Raw genomic sequence first — 23,380 nt, forward strand, 5'->3', positions numbered from 1 at the left:
ACTGGTTATGGTTCACACATAGCAGCCCCCCTCTCCTCTTGTATGTTGTTAGTTTCCCTCTGTCTGTCTCTCTTGTTATTGTTTTTCGGTCCAAGACGCTGAATGCGGTGGAAAGTTATGTTGTTGACAGAGTCTGTGGGAAGTTGTTCCTGGCTGAATTCAAGGCTTTGGCGTAGAGACTGAACTTCTTGGTGTACACCTGGACCCCCTGGAGAATTGTTTTTCAATTCAATTCAAAAAACTTTATTTGTCCCCGGGGGCAAATCAAAATTCGTTTTGACGACCTCAACGACTTTTTTGACCACTGTTCCAAAGGACCCAGCATCATGAGCGCAGCAACTTCACTCACCAAGAAAACCGGGAAATCCAGCCACTCTCCAGATTACAAAAGAGCACGTTCAGATTCACTGCCCAGCACAGGTACATCTCCATCTCCATCCACATCCCCCAAACCCCCTTGCACCACCGAGGTAAGAGAGATACTCCTCTCAAACGAAAATAGAGCTCGCCTTTTTTAAGTTAATATGAATCACTTTTCAAAGTTGTAAAACTTTCAATACGTTGAGGTGACATAAACGTACAATATTGAGTTAACATAACATTTTCATAGACTTGAAGTAAATCTAACTTAGAATTTTACGTTAGCATGACTTTTTGTTTTTACAGTACATTCTGACGCAGATTTCTTGGACTAGTTCATCATTGTGTCAGTTTACATTAGTTAAGTTATGTTTTATGCTGTTGCTTTAGCTCTTCTTGCTAAGTTGGCCTCTTTTGATTTTTATTGATTTTCTATTTTTGTGTTTTGTGTGTCAATTATTCACAACTGAATTAAAACAATTCATTTTTGAACACCTCACCCTTTTCCTTGGTCCCTCACAAATACAAACTATAATTCAACAATCCTAAGGATTAGGATTTGCCTTTCAAAATTTTATAACTGAAAACTGAACTTTTTGAAGTGATTTTCACTACATGCACTACATATGATGTTTTTTTTTTGTACAACAAAACATAGACAAAGTACTACATACGAAGAGCTTGGTACATCATACATGACACTGCTTTATCAGACTTACTGTTCTTAGCACAGCCGTGCAGTGCCTCATCTCTGTCACTTGTCTGTGCTGGTGAGCTGTTGAGCAAGAGCACAGATTTAGTGCAAGAAGCCAATGGCATGTTGGTGTTCTAAACTTTGGATTATACACATTAAAAAGACAATGTGTCCTCGTGGGCCAGCTAAAGAGAGTGAAACAGCACCTTTGAAAGTGTTGCACATGTCATTCTGTTTATGACACCTTTTTCCCCGGCATTAGTGTGAAGATGTTGAGAAATAACACTAATAAGCTATAATGTAAATGGCTTAGTTCTGTCTCCAATGGCAGCTATATGTAATTATATAATTTTAAGAAGATTTTGTGTAGGTGGGAGATATGTTTTGATTGCATCATTTCGCTGTATGTCTCCTTCTCCTTATTTGACATCTCAACAGAATGGTATGGTTCACTTTAACACAGCAGAAATACTAAATTTGAACTCTGAGTCATCGCAGACACCCGATCATTTCAAGGCTAGTGCACAGTCTAAGATTCAAACATGTGTATGGCTCATGTGTGCCACCCTGTTTTAGAAGTGTAAAACGGATGTCTTTTGAAAACTGTGATGTAAAGACAGAACACTGCTTTCAAACCCCTTTATTAGAGTGCAGGTTTATCAGATTGTCCACTGCTATTATTATTCTGATTACCATCTCTTAAATTTGATAGCACGTCTTCTCTAAAGTAAAGGGGAAAATGGGAGGAATGGTGAGAGGAAAATGCAATCTGGATGTCAGATAAGCACTTGATTAACCACTTACAGAAGCAGACTCTGCGTCAGGGCCTGGCCATCTCACATTTCCACTCAGCCCAATCCTTCAAACATTACTGGCCACAAGGTATTGATTTTTCATTCTCCTGAATATCCCTTTGCTGTTAATAGAATTTACACCAGACTATCAATGTTTCAAGGAGGCCTCCCCTCCCCTTTCAGTGCTGCTGGGATCTTCTAACCCACAAAGAGGCTATATTTGAAGCTTGCCGGCCATTAGCTGTGTGTCCACCTGAGAGAGGAGACATGGAAACTGACAATACAGGCGAAAATGAAATTTATGTTGTCGCCAGTTTGGACCAAAAACAAGAGCAACAGAGGTGAGTCTGTGGTTTTTATAAGTCTAATTTAATTTAAAATTGATTGACAGTTACTGTATGTTCAACGATGAGCCATTTGGATATTTAGGACTTGAACATGAGCCCCACCCATCTGTGTTATATCATAGAGAAACTAGTAGAGCAAATCCGATCTGTAACTACATCTGTATAGATTGTAGAACCTACAGTATGTTCTTTCAAGTTAACTGTGCAAAGGTCTGTAAAATTATTTTCAGGTTTAAGTGTGAAAACATTGTTTTGAATCAAAATACATTTAATTAGCTGAAAATATATGCATAACTACCTATAAGAAAAAGTACATTAAAGTCAGCATTGTCTGTAGCAAGTGTACTGTACAGACTATAAACCAAGAATTTCATTCTGTGAAAAGATTCCTTTGAAAAATGAAAGTTTACATCTGCATTAATAGATGATCTTAGATGACAACACATGCAAAACTTTATTCCGCGTCGTCAGTCCATGATTAAAGAAATCTTTGGCATTACAAGTGATGCGTGTCCTCACAGATGCCTCCTGATAGGCTCGGAGCTCAGCCTGCAGCAACACTGAGCTTCTGATTTAAGCAGCAATGCCGGCTTGGTGACCTTAGCAGCTTTCCATGGGCACATTGATTTTTCTCCCACATTACAGATAATTGCTGGATGCTGTGAATCCTATCCTCCCAGGCTAGCAGGGCGGAGCTTCTGTAGTGTGTTGACACGAGAGTGGCTATCTGGTTTGAGGAATGTGATATCCTGGGATCTCATTGACTGCCATTGACTTCTGTGTACTTCCTGTCTAGGGGTATAAGTATATTTACTGGTTTATTAGGACAATTGTTTTTTATGCCTGTTGGGCTTGTTTGTGTTCCACTTTGCTGATTGTTAATTATGCCCTAGAAAATGTAATGAGCAAAGATACAGTGAAAGAAGCAGTTTCATTAAATAGTGCACCTTCATGTTAATGATTTAAACAGCCAGAACACCTTTCAGACTTTAATGAGGGCAATTGCTGTGTCCAACTTTGTTAATCAGTTTCTAATTTGTTAAATAGATTGTGATGAATTGCCTATTCGTCATTCTTATGTAAAGGTAATTATTTTGGCACAGATGTGTAGTCAAATAGTTTAACTGGCATTATTGCTGTAAATGCACTCAATGTTTTTTCCAAATACTTGTGTAACCTTTAGTGAGGCCCGCTCTTATTATATTAATATGAGTTTTCCTGTTCTGCATGGAGTGACTCTCATCATTTTATGCAAATGAGTGCATCTTCTGTTTGTTCTGCTCCATAAAGTCATGAAAAAGTCACTTCCTTGTTGTTGTTGTGTGAGGAACAAATCTGACTGACGTAACAGTGTCTTTTGCTAAATGAATGTTGCAACCTGTTTAGCTTCCTTTTTTAGTCATTATTAATTATTTATTGTTTAAAAAATGTGGGATTTTTTTGGTGCCATTCACCCATGTTTCATACCAATTTTTTTTAAAAGTACTCAGCAGTATTAAAACCTGTCAAAGCTTTTTGTAAAAGAGCATGCAGCTTTGTTTTATTGTTCCCCCACACACAGTGAACAGCACATTAATTCAGATGAGTCTCAGAACACACACGACCTATCATCACCCTCTTAAATCATCTCTGTTGTGACCCCAAGACATCATGCTAAACGTGATCCTCACTTTGTATACACTGTGCAGGGTTATTGCACTCTGAACAGCCCCGCTCTAAGTGATGCGCCCTGTGTGTCACGGAAAAAAACAGGCCACTGATGCAGCGCACTGTGGCCCAGGGGCGGGTGTCAGGCCACATGATTGGATGGATTCATGTGCAGTATTTATCTCACAGAAAGGTCTGCTTTTGTCTGCTTTAACCTCACGCATTGCACCATTGTGGCCATATGGCCCTGCTGAGCTACTGTACTGTACGTGCATCAAAGAAAGTGTGCTCCGTTTGCACGGTGCACTTATTACTGGAAAATTGTAGCAAGAAATGTTGTGACAATCGGACTTTCTCTTCCAGTGGCGTTGTAACATAGCGAGCTAAACTTTAAGAGTTTGTCATAGCCTGCTGTGTTTACATGGCAGGAGATGTGTTATGCAAGCAGTTCTATTTGCTTGCAGAGGCATAGACACGTGCCTCAGTTCATAACTAATGGAAGACTTTGTATGCCATTCATGCATGAGAGAGTCTGCATGGCATAATCCAGCGTGAACTATCATGATGTTAAAGGGCCTTGGATTTCAGAGAAAATTCCCTAAAAAAACATTAGGACTCTTTTAATACATTGAATTTAGTGCAGATATAACATTACAAATGTACTGTGACGAGCTGGAATTCAATGTATAAAACACTCAGCAATTGTAATCAAATATTATAATAATACCTGATGCCATCCTGCAACATTTAGGTTAAGATTTAATTCCTGGTTTATATAGGATTTAGGTTTGGCTCTGATAAGGGTGACAGTTGGCAGGCAGAGAGTGATAGAGTTTGGATTACGGTAGCAGCTTAATTTTTAAGCTCTCATGGATGCTAAAACACATGCCATTTCCAAATGCCTCTCACAGAGATCAGATTCATATTTCAGATACTGCAATTTGGTTGTGTGCTGAAATGTTGTAAATGACACCATCAAGACAAAGCTCTCTAAAACTCAAACATGTCTTATTCCATCTATTAACATTGGAATCGAACGTCACGCGTGAACTTCACCCAAACAGAGCATGTTTGTCATGACGGCCCTGCTCATCGAGGCAGCCTCTACGAGCGCAGCCACTCATTGGAGTCCAGCTGTTCGGGCATTGATCCCTCTGTGTTTTCTGATGCACTGGCCCGGAATGTGATGTTGTTTCATTACTGAGGCAGAAGCGACGGGCTCGGTCTCCTCCCCCAGGGCACTGGACACTCACTACTTGGGCAGGGGCGCTGTGTGTGATCACAACTGAATGGCTTAGTCAGACAAGTTCACTTGCCTATGGAAAGTCCAAATCAAACACGGAGAAAGTTTGGCGGCAGGAGGTAAGACGGGAGCACACATCAGTGAATGAGTGTTGAAAGGCCTGGACAGGAATAAAAGAGAAACAAGCACTGCATTAAAGACTTGTCATCAGCAATGGACCCAGACGACAATGAACTCGGCATCTTCACTGTCATTCAGTGAGTAGTGTGCTGTGCTTACTTTATTATTCAGTCAGAGCTGTCATAACTGTGAGTGCACTGGTGGTATTTATTGTACAAAACAAGAGTTTGGATTGCTGAGACCATCTATCAGTGTAAAGGTAGAAGGTTTGAAAGTGTTTGATTTTTTTCCAATTCAGCCTTTACATTAATTAGAATTCATGATTCATTCAGTCATGGCTTTTGCAAAACAAGGAATTGATTAAGCTAACGTTATTTATGTCATGCAGAGGCTAACTGAAGGTCATGGATTACTCGTCTTTTTCTTTGCCGCTACATTGAAGGGATCATTTATTGCATGTTTCTGTGGGAATAGGAAGGTTTTCTTCTGAGATTCAATTGAATCCTTGAAGCTTTCTTAGAAAACACAATTATTTTGTACCCTGGCTGTACCTGAGCGACAGCATTCTGAAAACAATGTATTGTTATGGAGAAACTAAACAGAACCTTCAGTGTTGCATGGGTATGAACCATACTGTAGATGGTGGATGGAACGAGAATTAAAAGCATTTAATTTTCTACTTAGACTACCCTTTGTCCAGCTGCATTTTTAAACATGTCTCAGTAGGTAAATCTTTCAAGTATATGAGCAATCATTTGGTGGCTAAATTAAATTTAAATTAACCAGATCAAGTCTCAAGATGTCATGCATGCTCAATCACTGGGCTTGAGGCAAGCATGTGGCAACTTTTTGCTTCCATGTGCTAAAACTTTAATGATGAAAATCAGTCTTAATGTTTGAGAGCTAATTATGTGCACATAGAGTTGTAAACATGTACAAATAGTAAATACTGATCAACGTCTTTTTAGGTCCAATCACACTCTCAGTTCTGGTTGCCAAATTGAAGTCCATAATAGGTCAAAAGAGCTCATTACAGTTTCAGAGCACCCCCCCAACCCCACCCCCACCCCAGCTAACTAGATTACCATTGAATTGGAGGCTCAACACAAAGTATAAATAAGGTTTAGATGACACTAATGATACTATACCCACCATTGTGACAATTTAAAATGTCAGCTGGGCCTATGTACAGTAGTTATTGTCTAGTAGAACAATAAATAATTCACTTAGGTATACAGTATTAGCTGGACCTGAACTAACTCTTGTACATAACGTCTTAATACAACACATGCACACTTTATGTTATTATGAAGCGTGCTCAGTTTATAAACAGGCGGACGAGAGAGAGAGAGAGAGAGAGAGAGAGAGAGAGAGAGAGAGAGAGAGAGAAAAAGAGACGCACAGTCGAGTCCGCGTCTGCACATCAGAGAACAACACAGAGCATGACAGCTACTTTACAGCTTATTTTAAACCATTTTAATCAGACACAGCCATAAATAAATAAAAAGATAAAATAGATGCGCGGCCGAGTCCGCACATCGGAGAACAACACAGAGAACATGACAGCTACTTTGTGTCTTATATTGAGTCATGTTATTCAGATACAGACATGAAACTCTGGATTTCTCCATAATGAAGGCTGTCAGCGTTGTGTACCTGCGTGCTTGTGCTCGTGCATGAAGTGTACCGTGCTGAAGCACACCTCTCCCAAGTGTGCCAAAGCCAAGGAAGTGTACCGTGCCTGAGCACGATACGGAGCGGTCACACTGGTCAAACGAACTGGACTTTAGCATTGAAGCGTGCTTGGGCACGGTACGGATGGCCAGTGAGACCGTGCCCAGCTAGTACTAAGAGGAAGACGGTTCATGAGAATGTTAAATAAAACAGTTGCAGTTTGATTCAAAGCCCGACCATTTTGCACATGAAACTTTGTCTTGAGCTCCTTAGTTAAATTGTTATAATAAAGAGTTGTTATCAATTGGCTGAAACGCCCCAAAAATGTAACCTTAGCACAGCTAAACATAAGTGGTAGGATGCTACGCTAGGTGGCTAGATCCAGCCTCCTGTAGGGCTTTTAATTAAAACGTGATTCACAGTTTTTTTTGCCATTACATGATGTACAATATTGTTAACACTCATCCATTGTACACAAGTTCAACTTCCATTCAGCATATATTTTACTTTTGCAGTAGCTGATTCAGAACATGTTATGTCAGCAGCAGCAGCAGCCATCTTGGTTGTTTACAAAAATGCCTTAATGGTCCTCTCTAAATTTGATAAAGGGCTGTAATTGGCCTGACCTGAATCAGGACTGATGGAAACATGTCTGAATGGGAGAAGACCAGATACATCTGTCAGGGTGAATAGAACATGAGCTTGCAAATTTTGTCTGGTTTTGAGGCTAAATATGTTGTAGGTAGACTGTTCAACATTTATGATACATCCAGTCTCCTGAAAGATGGGAGAGGCCTGAAGAGAACAGGATTTAGGGAATATTCAAGATGAATGGATGTATTAAACATGACCTGAGAATGACCTATAGGAGCAAGTGTTATAGGCTCAACAAAACACAGGCACACAGATCTGTAGGTTTACAGCATCTTTAGTATCCCCTTTATGTTTTATCATTTACCTCACACAAGGTAGACTACAGCCTTCAAGTATCACTTTGAACTTTATCAGCAGGTGTATTTAAACCGGCGAACCAAATCGGTAATCTTTTTAAAGCGTAGCATAACTCTGCCAGGTAACACTTCACTACTAATCCCAATTAGTCACACCGCTGAATATTCATGGCCAAACTGCGTTCAGATCTTTAAACTCCCTCCTAAAAGCTGTTTAATGCACTGAATAAATCAGCCGTGGCACAGACGTAATTTGTGCCGCACTAACAAGTTGTGAAAGTGAAAGTACTGAGGTGGCTCATAGGCAGAGGCGTGCAGACAGACCAACAGAACAAACACTGCAGATAAGAGGGTTGTGTTTTGTATTTTTCTGAGGGCAGTTTGCTGTTGTGGTTGTTGACACACATCTGGTTGAGTTCCAGGGGCCATTAATGCTAAGTTGGGATCAGAGGGCAGTAAAAGCTACAAAGTCACATCACTCTACTGCACACGGCTGTCCATAATGCTGCTCAATCTTCAGCAGAACATTGTCAGGACATTCCCTGATTAAAACCTCTGTTTGACGCGTTTTAGCATTATGCATTTATGCCCTTGTTATCTAGCATGGTAAGCAATTTTAGCGTACTGGTGATGCACTGCTTTTAAGGCAGGCAATCTGATTCAAAGGCAGGACTTGCAAAATATGAGCACTGCTGAGTTTTAAGTGGCCAAGTGTACCAGAATGAATGAAATCAGCTGTTTTAAAAGAGAGGAGAGTTAGGGATCAGCAGGGCAGCAGGGTTTTATCGGTCAAAGCTTCTGTCGTAGTCTCCTTAGATCTCGCTCCTGTTTGACCCTAATATCCTGTGCCACGCATGTTGGCCTCTGGGCCGCAAGCCCACACAGACAAACATTACTGTCCAGAATACGCTGAGTCTCTCAATCCTCCTGCCACAGGACACAGAGGTTGCATTTGAAGCATTTTGTCAGACATGTTCTCCTCGCATCATCGTTGCAGCCTCCATGTCTCGTGTGTACTCCATAAAAACAGACCCCCTGTTCCCTCTCAGGGATGTGTCATCACACAAAACTGTTGTTTTTTCAGAAAGTGATTAACATAATGATGATTCACTTCATTTTGAAACCATTTCCCTTTAGAGATTTTTAAGTCAAATCCTAAATCTGTCAGGGACAATCTCAGACTCACCTTTTTATCCATCTATTGCATCCTTTCCGCAGCTAAAAACAGGCCTGAGCCTGAGTGGAAGCGACATCGTTCTTTATTGCATGTATCACTCTCAGCAAAGGCACATTGACTCACCCTACAGAGCCTTATAAGTTGTGGCATTTTAATATGGGATGGCTGCTACTCCACTGGGGAAGCAATAACAAATTGTAGCTTGAAACTCCCCAACTAGTGTTTGTACCTGTGCATTTGTATTTATTTATCCATTAGCATCTGACATTTTATTGATTACTCTGTTTATTATTCTGTCGAGGGCCTAGCAGAGATTCATGCTGAGTATAAGCAGGTATCCTTTAGCCCTTTGATTTGTATTATTTTAAGCTAGAGGTTTTTTGGATGTTTTACAGTTAATTGACATTTTGAGCTTCATTTATCGATGACAGTAAAAAGCTGTATTTAAATCTATATTTTAACATGTGGAGATGCTACTTTATGTAAAAGGCTTCACTAGCTTTGTCTAACTGTGGTTTCCTGTAAGCACATCACAAATCAGGGTAAATTCTCTGTTTTACTGTGGGCAAGTTCCTTTTATCAAAGCTGTCTGCGACACAGGAAGAAATATCAAACCTCCTCGGATCAGAGGCGAGGCTAATTGCCTCATGGGAGTATTTTTCAACAGAGTTGCCTTATCTATGGTGTTTGATTTATGATTCTTCCTATTAAGGGACTAGACACGTCAGGATTGGGCTGGATTGGGATGTTGCCCGAATTTATTTGAATTTCTTTATTTCAATACTCGTTTGCTCATGTATCAATTTTCTTTGCATTTAAAGCGTGATTAAAGTGCAGCAGGGAGTCCTGAATGTAAGATTATCTGTTTTCATCTGGGAGAGAGATATGACAAGATCTCTGGAGATGTTGTTCAATCAAAAGAAATATCCCAAAAGAAAAAAAGAAAATAAACTCAAAGCATCTGTTAAGCACGACTTGAAGCACGATGAATCACATAATGTGAGTACAAAAAGCAAACAGAGGAGCATCTTCTCATCTTCTACCTTCAGGCATCAGTTCATCACACAAACCCACTTCTTTTTATCTGCTTCCATTTGAGCACATGGCGAGTCCATCAGCTCAGTGTGTGTTTGTGTTGTTGGTACTCCTCAAAAGAATGGGTGCAGGCCTTTAATGAATGGCCTTATTGAGAGTGAGCATTTCAGCAGCTCAACTGTTTTAGAAGGTTAAAACCCAATGCAGTGTACAGTATGGGCAACCCTAATGTGCAGCTGCTGGGAGGCAGAGATCTCAGCTGGGGGGGGGGGGGGGGGGGGGGGGGCTGATCTCTGTCTGTCCAGCTGCTCCCACTGCTCCTCTTTGCACTCCCATGATGAGCACATCATGCAGTGTGCCTCTGTCATATCATCCCTCCCATCAACCCTCCTCATGTTAGGAGATTGATGAGGTTAGCCTTTGGGGAATTCTTGGAAGCGAGCTGCATCCCTCTGTAGTAATTCTTTTGGCTCATCATACACACATATTGTACACACTTAAACACACACACAACATCCTCTCACATTCCTCTCTCTTCCACTCTCATCTCCCACCACCACCCCTGTCCCTCCCTCTCCTCCCTCGCTCTTCTCTTCCTCTGGCTTGGGCTCTCGCTGCCTCCCTCCAAAGCTGTTGTTACTGCTTCCCGCACATCATTCCACCGCGATGGAAATTAAATGAAGGTGGCTTAACGCAGCTAACACAGGCATGTAACCGGGGGGGAAGCTGCTCTGCCAGATCCTTTTCCATGGGCTGTGGATTTGCACTGCCAAGGCGAGGACACAGCAATCACTCAGCCATGCAGAAGCGCAGACAACAGGACTAATCTCTCCACCTGACTTGTGGAAGCTCCACTTTTTTTTCCCCCTGAATTATTTATTCCACGCAGACGAAGACTGTTGGGACAATGGAGCCGGAGTGAAGTAGATGTTAGATTTGTAGCCTTGACTGCTGTCTCCTGTACACATGGATGTGTTCAGCTTTGTGAAGATGCCAAAGCTGTCAGGGTGAGTCCGTGTGTTTGCCTGCCTCAGTGTGTGTCATGTAGGTGGCGTCTTGTGTGTCAGGCACGACACCGAAAGCGACTATTCAGTTGGAATACTGGAATCACATGTTGATTAAAAATGCTGAGTTATCGATTGCTCAAGAGAGCAAGTTGTGCAGTCATGTATGATGGGAGATGAATAAGCGAGTGAGGGAGAAAGGAGAGGGGGTGTACGCATGGAGCTGATGCGGGGTTCATGTATTTAAGTTCACTAATGTCTTACACTGCCGGCAGCGGACGCGTTTGTTGCTTTATATGATTTGTGATGGTACATGTTGTGTAACACTGCAAACATCCACTGCATTGGTCTGATTTGAAATCATGTCAGTTAAAGGCTGAAAGGGGAATCAAGAACCAATTTACAGTTAAGTTTTGAGTCATTATGAAACATTATTTTTGGGGGACTAACACCAAATCTACACGAGTTAAAGAGCATGATCAGTCTCTGTTATTTGAATCATTACATATAGTGTTTATTCAATATGAGGCCAGCAGAAGAATGAACACTGTCAGACAATTTTGGGATAAAAAGATTAAAATAACAACAAAACAGAAAAATAACCAAATCATCTAAGTTTAAAATGTCATTCTCACTGACTTAATTTGAAGGATTTTAGTGTAAGAGACTAAATGATGTGAACTTTGTGAAGTATATGTAAACCATATATATTTTTTTTTAATCACTCCCCAGGAATTTGTCCATTTCCGGGGCAGACTCCTCACCTCATGCACCCATAAGTCTGCTATATTGAGTTGGTGTGCTCCAGTGGACAGTAATCCTCCTAGATGATTTGGCTCCATCAGAAACACCACAGACCACTGGTGACAGGAACAGCTGATCATAAAAGGGAATTATGAAATTAGAAACTGTATGTGCTGAAGGTATACACATTTAGAACATTCACTCATGAGTCATCAATAGAATACACCTGCATTTAAAGAATATTATTTGTAATATTTATTATGACATTTTAATTTATTGAAAGTATTTAACTTTTTATTTCATGACGTTTTTTTATTGTATGCAAATGAAAGTTTCTTTTTAAAGTCGGCAGGTAGCAGTGACATTTCATCAGATAATAGGACCCTTGTTTGCCACTTAGTGTCCCTCCATGGCAGCATTTTGATGCGTCTCCCACTGGACCCCCAATGTCACTGCTCCTGTCACTGTTAATAACACCACACAGTGCTCTCCCTGATTATGAGCTACCACTGCTACACAGGCGTTTTGTGTGTGTGTGTGTGTGTGTGTGTGTGTGTGCGTGTGTGTGTGTGTGTGAGCATGTGTGTGTCCTCCCTCTCAGCTGCCAACAGGAATTTAAGTCAGCAGGATGCTGTTTTGCCAAGGCTGATGTTACAGAGAGAGACTCTGTGTTTTTTTTAGAGATGTACTAAAAAAAGGAAGAGGTTTCCTTAATTGTCCCTTCCTCCTGACTTGATACACTCTCAGATGTGTCTGATGTAGGAGGAAAAAGACTTTTGTTTTCTTCATTCTTTGTTGGGTTTAAATCTAACAAGCATTTCAGGGCGGTAGATTTTTCTTTTGTTATCCCTAACTCTGTTTCTTTGATTGTCAAAAAAACAGCTAGAAGTTTTGACCAGAGTAGTTTCAGTGTTAAAAGCTTTCCTTGTCAAACTTTCACTTTAGCTTGAAGAGTGGCCACACTTTCTATCCCACATGTGTCTGTCTGTAACAAAACTGTGGAGAGATTGAACATGAACATCATGTATTAATAGAGAAAGAATGAATGTAATGATTGCCTGACCCAATAAGGTTCATAAACTGTTTGTTTGTGTAGGCGATTTTAAAGCAGAATTTACAAAAGGTCTATATGATTTGTTCTTGTATGCAACTATTTTTAGTCGCCCTTATATAACGGATAGATGCGTTCATTAAATGCATGAGTGGAAATGATTTTCTGGATGGTGAGATTTTTCCTCAGAGTTGAACACAGAGTTCTTCGCAGTTAAAGAAAATCGAGCCGGACTACGCGACTTCAGTCCTGACCGCGTTACTAAAAAAAAATCTATTATGGGAGCAGTTGTTCGTTATATTTTGCCTGCAAACTTTTGTTTTCGCACAGGAAATCACTGGTCCGGACACAAATTGATTAGCCTAAATGTTCATCAGAGTAGGCAAAGAGCAAAAGATCCGTCATTCTTTAGCTGTTTGCATCAGAAGCTCTGGTGGATCAGAAATGGCTCCGGGTCAGAAACGGGAGCCAGCTGGCTTGTGGACGAGGTCTCAGGCAACCACTTGTTTTGTGCTTTCCTTTAGAGCTTTTAGCATAAAGGCAGCGAGTAAGACAATGAGGTGAAGGAGAATGAAAGTCCAGTTCAGTGCCCACGGGTTTAGTTCATCACTATATTTGGTTAATGTTTTACATAAAGCAATGTGGAGCGAAGGAGGCCTCGGGAAAATGCAGAGTAATAATGAACTCAGGATGAAAAACAGAAAATTCAGATGTCTTCCTTTTTTTGGGGGGTGGGGGGGGGTCTATTTTTCTAAATCCTAATAAAAATGAAAAATTCCGCCTCAAGTGAAGAAGAGCTAACATTTAGTGTAATGAGAAATGTATGATATATTCCCTGTATATCTTGTTGTAAGTGCTGCAGCAGACTATCAAGCAGTATTTCTTCAGTCAGATAATTGTGTTCAGCTGTTAAACAGGTAAACTAGAGTCAGGGGGACTGTGAGGCTCAGTTACACTCTGCAAAATAGCAGCAGGATCGTAGTGGGTGGGCTGTTTCCCAGATGCAGTATTATTCCCACTCAGAGGAGATTAACTAACCAAAAAACCTTTCTATATAAAGGCAACAGAGAGCTGCTCAGGATAGTGCTGTTGCCCATGGCAACAATATCAGTGCTTCCAAAGACAAACACAGAAATGCAATATTCAGTTGGTATAATATGGGAAATAGACTCTTATTCTGAAGTGAGTGTTACTGTGTACATCTCAATAAGACTGAGTATTGATTGGGTTGTCTCAATGTGTTTTTGTTTGCTTCATATGAAAGGGGTTTTTGTTTGATGCAATGTTACTGTAAGTGCATAAAAAATCATGTAGTCATAGAATGGTAGAGCAGCATAACATTGAGAAATTGTTTCAGCATGCACAGCACTGCTTTGTATTTTTTGTAAATCCTTGATAGCATAGAATCAAAAGCAGAGCACAATATAAAAAAGCAGGTTGTACTATGTTCTATTAAACTGCCATATTGACCAAAGGATTAAAAGCGCGGTACGTCTCTGCCTGAGCCACTTCTCCGCTGCACTCCACTTCCAGCCTCCTCCCGGGAGGTAGACACCTCATCTGCTGTCACTCGGCAGATTTCATATCCAAACAGAATCACATTAGTGGTGTGGCTCTGCATAAATGTCTCTGTTTAATTCAAGAGCGCAGAGAAAGCAGCATCACTGCCTCTTCAATATGTAAGACATACTTGAAACACCTCACTCCCTGTCTCACATGGAGAGGGACAATTATATTTTATTCTTATAATGGTAAAAAAAATGTAAACAAAGACTTGACAAGTCTGACTTATCACCAAGTGGCAACCTCTCACGTTGAAAAATGAAGCCAATGCAAAGTGCAAAAAAACTGCAGTTCCTTGAGTGTCCACTTGAGGCTGGCTCCAAAAGCCCCCGAAGGCCTGTAACACCCCATGTTCAAATTCCTATTTTTACAGCAGAATTTAAACTTCTTTATTGCCTGGTACAAAAACCTATTTTGTTCTCAATAGTTCATGTCTGTACCAGCACACACCGTATGAGGGTGTGAATATTTGTATAACTCATCCGTTAAGATTTTATGATGGATAAGAGTTATGCTTGACTAGGGGCCTGACTGATATGACTACAAGCAGGCAGGTTGTAGCTGTTCACCAGGAAGCTTAAGGCCGGCCTCAGCTCCACTTCCTTTCCTGTTTCTAGGTTGACATAGAGTTAGGATGAGACATTATTTTCAATATGGCGACCACCATCATTGGGCTTCAAAATTCCCCTAACCATTGGATGATATCATTGAGACTACGTTCATGTTTTAAACAGTCTATGCTTGTCACCCGCCCTTCATGCTCTGTATGCTCATGACTCTGTCCTTCTCCACTCACGGTGAGGTTAAGAGAAGCAAAGAAACATGGTCTGGAGCGGACAATTTACCTCAGCTACAACCCACTTGCCACATTAAGAAAAGTTGGCCTACCATCGCCTGAAGAATATCAAACATGAAAGGACTCATGTCCCAGCAGGAGAAACTGGTCTGTTTATCTTCAGTGGACTTTTACTGTTACAGTGTCTTTGGTCTGCCAAAAAAATAAATCAGATACTGCATCTGATCCAGAACACTAGAGTCATCACTAAGACCAAGATAATAGATCACATCACCCCAGTTATTAGGTCTTTACACTGGCTCCAATGTGTATGAAGAACATATCTTAAACAGTTCTGTTGGTCTATAAAGCATTGAATGGTTTTGGGCCAAAATACATTCATGGCATTCTGATACATAATATACCATCAAGACCACTCAGGTCGTCTAGGACCGGTCTGCTCTCTGTCCCCAGAGTCAGAACCAAATATGGAGAATCAGCATTCAGTTTCTATGCTCCGTATATCTGGATCAAACTCCCAGAGAACTGCAGGTCTGCTGAAACTCTCGGTTCTTTTAAATCAAGGTTGAAGACTCATCTGTTTACAGCTGCCTTTTATTAAAATATCTTATCTTAATACCTACTTTAACTATGTATCACTGAACTGTAATGTTGACACTTTATCTTAAATCTATCTCATTATATCTTAGCTCCTGTCTTATTATATATTAGCTGTATATGTTGAATTTTGCTGTAATAACTTTTAAATAACCTATTTTTGAGATGTACTACATCAATATATTTTCCTTGTCTTGCCTCAGTACACAATGGAAAAACAACAAGGAAATATCTTTAAATATTTATAAAACAAGATCTTCATATTTATTAAACTAAATGTTGCTCAATCGTAAAATAGGATTTTAATATAGACGCTCCTATGATGATGATTTATCCATCAATCCATCTATCATCTATCCATCTATCCATCAATCCATCTATCCATCCATCAAACCATCCATCCATCATCCATCCATCCATTAAACCATCCATCAAACCATCCATCCATCCATCATCTATCCATCCATCACCCATCCATCTATCCATCCATCCATCCATCTATCATCATCCATCCATCTATCCATCCATCTATCCATCATCTATCCATCCATCACCCATCCATCTATCCATCCATCCATCCATCTATCATCATCCATCCATCTATCCATCCATCTATCCATCATCTATCCATCCATCCATCCATCTATCATCATCCATCCATCTATCCATCCATCTATCCATCATCTATCCATCCATCCATCACCCATCCATCTATCATCATCCATCCATCTATCCATCCATCCATCCATCCATCCATCTATCCATCCAGCCATCATCCATCTATCCATCATCCATCCATCATCCATCCATCATCCATCTAGCCATCATCCATCTGTCTATCCATCTATTTATCCATCATCCATCCATCTATCCATCCATCCATCATCCATCTAGCCATCATCCATCCATCAATCCATCTATTTATCCATCCATCCATCATCCATTTATCCATCATCCATCATCTATCCATCCATCCATCATCCATCATCTATCCATCCATCCATCATCCATCTATCCATCATCCATCCATCTATCCATCCATCATCATCCATCCATCCATCATCCATCATCCATCCATCATCCATCCATCTATCCATCATCCATCCATCCATCTATCTTTGTTTTATACATTTTAGTAAAACTTAAATTGATGCCAACACTTCTCAGAGGAAATACTTTTCTGAGTACCTTGTGGTACATTTTGTCTTCTTTAATAATTCTCAGTGTGTGAGGTGAATGTGGCGCCCTGCTGCGGTTTCATATAGCCGACCCTAAAGGAGACTCTCTATGTAAATTATTCAACCAAACTGAGAGAGTGTCTATGTTGGAATGTCTGCTTCCCAGTTTAGCATTGCAGCTTGTATATAATGCGTAGTTAGTCGCTACATGTACAGGATTGCAGCCTTCACATCATAACACTCCCCATGAACTCGCCTGTTTTCAGACAGACGAGAGGGAAAGTGAACTACTGTGATAAAGCATGGATCACTGTTCATGCAACTTTTATGAGGGCCTGCAAAGCGATCTTCTACCCATTTCCGACACAATTAAAACTTATATCTCAAATTAAAGTCACACTGAAGAAGTGGAGAGAAACTTCCACTGACTATTGAAATGAATATTTCAGGTGAAGAAGCAGAAAATATCGTGTTTTGAGTCCATGGTGTGTCCATGGTGTGCGTTACTGTGGTAGCATGAAGTTGTGAACATTCATTTCTATGAACTATGAGTCATTTTATTTACTCCCTTTCTTGTGATTGTCTGTTAAAGAAAGCTTTTTGCTTACTACTGAGTAGAAACGGAAGCCAAATCCAAAGAGAAACACACAAAGTCACCATGCATTTTGTAGATTAAGTGCAATTTGTCCTCGGAGAACTCCTTTTTATAATTTGCCTGCATCTTTGTGTCCTAATTGTCCTCGCTCTGACTCTTGGGTAACCTGTTCATGAATTGTGCAGCGTGGTTTGCCCACTTGGCGCTTGATTACTTAGTCCGATGTGACTGTGCAAGGCATCATTTATTAATGAAGGCTGTGGAAGATCAGTTTCACTGTCCACCAGCGGCTCAACCTTTTCAGCATCTCTTTGTGCCGGAGTGCCTCGACTCAATGGCATAACGCAGCTCCCGCCTGCAGACAAAAGAAATCAAAGATCACATTATCTATGGCTATGCTGTTAATACAGAGACTCTAAGGCTGAGGGACAGAAAATGGATTTTGGGGAACAATGTGTCAGTTCAGAAACATATTTTGAAGGCGAAGCGTCTGAATCTGTAAGTACAAAATTCTTTAATACGTTGTAAATCTCTGCAATAATGTCTTTGCTGAAGGTGTTTTCATGCACAAAAGATTACCATCGAGAAATACATATTTTTAAGCTAAAATTCTGGCGCCTTTGATGCATAACAACTCTTGACTTATTCGGGTAAATCTGCTACATCAAACATGTTAGCATGGGTGTTAGCTTTATCCCAGAGGCTGAAATGGAGTGCACAAGTAGGACTCATCAATGGGATGAACATTGCTCCAACAGTGTCAGACAGTATCCAGTTGTGTCCACACACATCATTTGAGCTGCAGGAAATGTGTTCTAAATATACTCCATGGAGGCCAGCTCCCAGCTAATGTACTGTGGGTCAAATAAATCCATATCCATGTGGAAACACTAATCTCCCCCAAACACACGAGCATATTGGGAAATAAATCCCATTGCATCCTGTGTTCGGGGACCAACTTCCAGATGTTGTATTGAATAGTAACATTTTCAGTTATTTTCTGAATTAAATATGATTCAATGCATCAGGTAGCACTTAGGTATGTTTCTTTGGTTAGTGGAGGTGAATACAATTCAGCTTAGGTTGCATTCATTTGCAGCCAAGTGCCTTACATTTCTCTCAGCGTCTACATCGTGATGACAAGTCGGCAATATTTTATTAATGTCTCATGAATGGACACGTGGGCTCATAGAGGCGCAGGCACACCCACATGCCAAACACACATACACACTCTCAGGGAGATACAAGCGCACAATTTATTATCATCGGTACAGTAACTGGGGAAACATTTAGAGAGAAAGAAAGAGGAGCTTTGAATAATGAATGTGAAGAGCCCTGTTACACGGCAGACAAGCCTTTGAAGTGACATAACTTACTTCAGAGCATCACCAGTGTGTAGACACAAAGACAGAAATAAAGGGAGGACAAGGAGCTGTGGACAAAGACACACACGAGAACTTGTTTTAACCAATTACAATTCTTCTGAATACCTGCAGCGCAACATAGCAGAGTTTAAAGGAAAAGTGGCCCCGATCGAGTTTTGTTGCTAAAATCAGAAAAATCAGCTGAAATGGACATTTCATACAAAACACGGAGTCATTGTTGTGTGAATGGTGGTTATAGCTGGTTGAATCGTCTGATAAACTTTATCAAATTGTCCTGGCATTGAGCGAATCAAATAAGCACTTTATAAGGAAATTCCTCTGAGCTCTTTTTTTTTATATAAAGAATGTGCTGACATCTCGAAATAAAACCAATTTCATGCCCCTCAAAGCATAAGAGTGAGGCATGACAACGCCGCCTGTGTGTCCAGCTTATGTAATTAATTTGATTTGTATCCACTGAGTGAGCTGTAGCTATGGGACATTGTTTATCACGCTGGAATCTCTCATCACTTGAGTGGAATCAGCCAACAACTCTTTTATTTCTATCATGATTTCAATATTATTCTAAAACTCTCTTGAGATCAGATTCACTGATGTTTCCAATAATGGAGCTCGGAGTACGTTTGAATGAATCCAGTTATTCAAATATAAAGATGCACGCTAAGTGTTTCCTCCCTTTCTCCCTCTGAAGCCACAGGACCAAATCCTCAGGCTGGCCGCCCCCATCAGGGACCTGGAGCTCTTCACAGGGACCCCCCAATGGCTGGGACATGGGCACCAATAGAGAGGGGCGTGACTGCTACATCAAGTGAGTGCCCTGTGTTTAAAGAAAACAGAGGGGGAGGCCTTTTCTTCATCCCAGATGTTTCAGACGTTTTGCCAACCTGTGATTATTCCAGCCACGTCACTGCCTCCACACTGTCTCCGTCTGTGCGCTCAGAATACTGATTGTGTGTTCCCTCCGCTGCTGCTGCTGCGCACTCTACCCCTCTCTCTCTGTCTGTCTCTCTCTCTCTCCCTCTCTCTCTCTCTCTCTCTTTCTCTCACTCTGCTCTCTCTCACACACTCACACACCCACAGCACTCCTCATGCAGTCTCCCAAATGCAGAAGAGAGCTTTTGGGAGAGTGTGTGTGCGCTGCTGCTGCAGCTGATGAAAGAAATCCACCTGTGTTTTCATGCGTGAGTCTGCGTGAGCCCTCAGAGGATGCGGGCTAATAATGTTAGCAGCGTAATTGATCCTCTGTAATTGGCACTCCTGGATATCTGTACATGCAGGTAAAAGGAAACTCTCTCTTTATATACTGAATGTTTGTGTGGGCATTTTCTGATGTAACAAGTGATTGTTTGCTTTTCTTTAATTTTCACACTTGAGATGTGTAAATTACAATCTCACTTGATCTGAAAATATTGCTGTGTTTACGAACCCTGTGACCACTAGAGACTGTTTTTTTGGTAGATTTTTTTGCACCTTTCATTTGTTCACACTTATATTCCATCCTATATATATATCATTGGAATTCAATGCCATGCAGTGTGTTTTACTGTTTTGTGGAGGCATCTCTGTAATGTGAACAATATGTGTATATTTGCACGCAGATAGGAGGTGAACACTTGTCACACACGGGTTATAGCATGAGAAGCGTGATGTCAGAGGAGTTATATAAGAAGTAAGGAGCAGCGAAAGTGTTGGATGCAGAGCGTGCCTGGATGAGGCAGATCACGGAGGCTGTTTTGGCTCAAGCTGCAGCTTTCTAAATTTGACAAAGACTGGTGAACAATCAAACATCCACTCCTCTGACTGTTCACGGACATCTGAGTTGCTCAAGGCTTCAGGGGGCTTGCACTAAATTGTCGTATTTCTCAAAGGAACACATGTCTAGTCAGCGTGACAGGAGCACATGAATAAAGCAAGAGCCATTTAATATTTACAATGTGACACAAGGTTTTAAAAGAAGAAGAGATGTGATGCACTAGAGACTGCAGAGGAGATCTGTATCAATGCAGAGCAGATAGAGCAAGAATTTATGTTAAAGACTGAGCACGAGTGGGCGGAATAGCTTTATCTTTACAAAGTCAAGGAAAAAATCATAAAGATATCATTGTAAACTCATCGTTGGAACCATAAGAATGCCAAATAACGTAATCAAATATTTATAGGACTCAAAGAACACAGGCTTGAAAAAAAATCACAAGAGGAGTGACACAGCAAAAAAAAGATGGCAAGACAAACTGGCAGTGATTGCATAATTTTACCAAAACACTAGTTCCTGGAAGAACAAGTAAAACAGCCTCTGTAGTACCAACACATGTGAGCCATGTCAAAGCAGCCTTTTGAAATGAGAGTATCAGGATACTGCTTTTGGGAATGAGCTAACTTCATCCAAATATAAAAACAGTCAGGCCAGATATTCTTTCCACTCGTTTTGGTTCATCTTGTTAACTGTAGGGCTCTAAGTGCAGCGTCTGATTGGCATGCAGAGCGTTGTGGAGCTACAGTAGCAGCTAATGAGTATGATTAGGGACCATTAGATGCATGGCTGTCTGCACAATGGGAAAGCAGCCATGTTTAGCAGGTGGCCTTGCAGGGGAGGAGACAGCCCTCTTCCTGAATGCACAGGTCCATATGGTTTGGATTTGTGCACAATCTGTTTGGTCATGTCATTTCAGATATAAAACTAACCCAAACATTCTGAACAGAATGCGTTTCAGAAGTTCACTGTGCAGGTATCGTTGTTATTGGTTGATGTCTAAAGACTGTCAAAATGATTGCATCAAAGTTATATGAAGCAATTCTTTGTTTAAATGTTGGGTTGGTTTGAGAATCATAACTTGACAAGAGTGTGGACAAATCGGTTGACTTTAAAAGGCATTTCAGTAAATTATAGTATATTTCAGAATTTGTGTGCAGATGCTTTTTCACTCATTCGTTTGCAGGCTTTGCTACTGAAATAATGTTGGTCATGAATAGAAGCGCGTCCTGATTTATTTATTTTTTTACTGGGGTGACCCATGTAGGGCACCCACTCATGTTGGGAGAGCATGATGTCCATATGTGCACACATTGGAATTGCATTGATTTACATCTGAGGTGCAAAATGGTTTTCAGAAGGGGGCGTGGGCATATTATGGATACGCCCCTGAACTTGATTTACTTAGAGCTCCTGTCAGGAGTCTTTACCTGGTTATGAAAAAGACTGAAAATAATATACATGCCTCTTTATGACATACAAACGAAAGCCAAAAAGTATGATCTCTAAATAATTATTTGATATGACTATCACCTCTGCAGCATCTGTGTCGGATGTGGTGATTAACAGCAAGCTGCACAGCCTTCTAAAAATGTTGTAACACCAAATATTAATTTTGAGTTTCATTTTAGACATTTTAAATAAATAAGTATGAGACCTTCATCTCATTGGTTTAAATTTCACCTCTCACAAAGACAATAAATAAATGTTTAAATGGATAAATAAATAAAAAATTGCTTAGTCTTTGGTACTACAATTAATGTAAGACATCTTTTTTTCCTCTGATGTATTTCTAACCAAGGACAATAAGTGAGTGGTTCTTGTGGTTCTTCAGTTTGAATTTGGGGCTAGTTTGTGACATTGTAGATCCAGTGATCACACATGACATTAATCAGCTAAGGTCTGATAATGTAGCCTTAACCTAATTGGGAGCCATTTTCTTTAAATCATCCTTGAGTTGGTTTTTTTTCATATACTGTATGTCGTAAATCAACCAGTGTCAGCCAGTGTCAAGAATCCAGTTGTTTTTTTAATATGCAGCACTTCAGTTTGTTTTTCACACTTTGCTTGATGTTATTATATTACTGTGTAGAAGTAGAGTTGCACACAAATAGTTTGTAATATAAACATTATAGTGAGATATATCTCACTATAAAGCTTCAATGCATTCCACTTCAACATATTTGTATGCAGCAAACAGACTAGACGCTGTCTTAATCTTTTGATTACACCTTGATCTAAATGTGTTACCAATCTCACTAATGGAAGACTCTGGGCGGTTTATTGTTTTTGATGGAAACAAAGACGACAGTATCTTAATCACAGATAGATGTAATGTGGTGAATGAATAGTATCAATTACATAAGCTTGTGCAATTGTTTGAATTGAATCAGCAGTACATAATTAAAGAGGCATTTATTGAATTACCATAAAAACAACATCTCCTGCCAGCTGCTGTGCAAACAATATCTGCTGGAGTCAAGACAAAGATATGTTTTACTGGTTATGAAGAAAAGCTGTTCCATTAATGCTTTTGCTAGATTTGATGTTCAACATAACTTTAGTCTAAGAGCAAGTTCAGTTTTTTGTTGTAAGAAAGGTCTCTCTTGCTGCCTCCCTCACTGCTCTATGACAGAGAAAAAGAAACGAGTGGGAGGAGGGATAAGAACATCGTCC

The 23,380-nt window shown here is 40.4% G+C and overlaps 1 protein-coding gene and 1 long non-coding RNA gene across 6 annotated transcripts in view; one reads left to right on the top strand and one right to left on the bottom strand.

Moving 5' to 3' along the window:
* Positions 1-1,679: 1,679 nt before the first annotated feature.
* The window catches only part of LOC132987488 (uncharacterized), a 47,864-nt gene continuing 26,163 nt past the window's right edge, over positions 1,680-23,380 (bottom strand). Inside the window, exon 2 of the long non-coding RNA XR_009675620.1 lies at positions 1,680-5,245. This is a non-coding gene — a long non-coding RNA (uncharacterized LOC132987488). The remainder of the gene's footprint in view (positions 5,246-23,380) is intronic.
* frmpd4 (FERM and PDZ domain containing 4) overlaps positions 5,211-23,380 on the top strand; it is a 33,964-nt gene continuing 15,794 nt past the window's right edge. For 2 of the 5 annotated variants that reach the window (XM_061054584.1, XM_061054586.1), the window contains exons 1-2: positions 5,211-5,342; positions 19,646-19,762. In XM_061054584.1, coding sequence (XP_060910567.1) covers positions 5,299-5,342; positions 19,646-19,762 — 161 coding nt within the window. In that variant the 5' untranslated portion in view covers positions 5,211-5,298. Of the gene's footprint in view, positions 5,343-10,772; positions 11,049-19,645; positions 19,763-20,060; positions 20,232-23,380 lie in introns of those variants that run through there. The other 3 variants (XM_061054585.1, XM_061054587.1, XM_061054588.1) reach the window with 3 other exon arrangements.

Source organism: Labrus mixtus, chromosome 13 (genome assembly GCF_963584025.1).
Source record: "Labrus mixtus chromosome 13, fLabMix1.1, whole genome shotgun sequence".
NCBI classification, from domain to species: domain Eukaryota; kingdom Metazoa; phylum Chordata; class Actinopteri; order Labriformes; family Labridae; genus Labrus; species Labrus mixtus.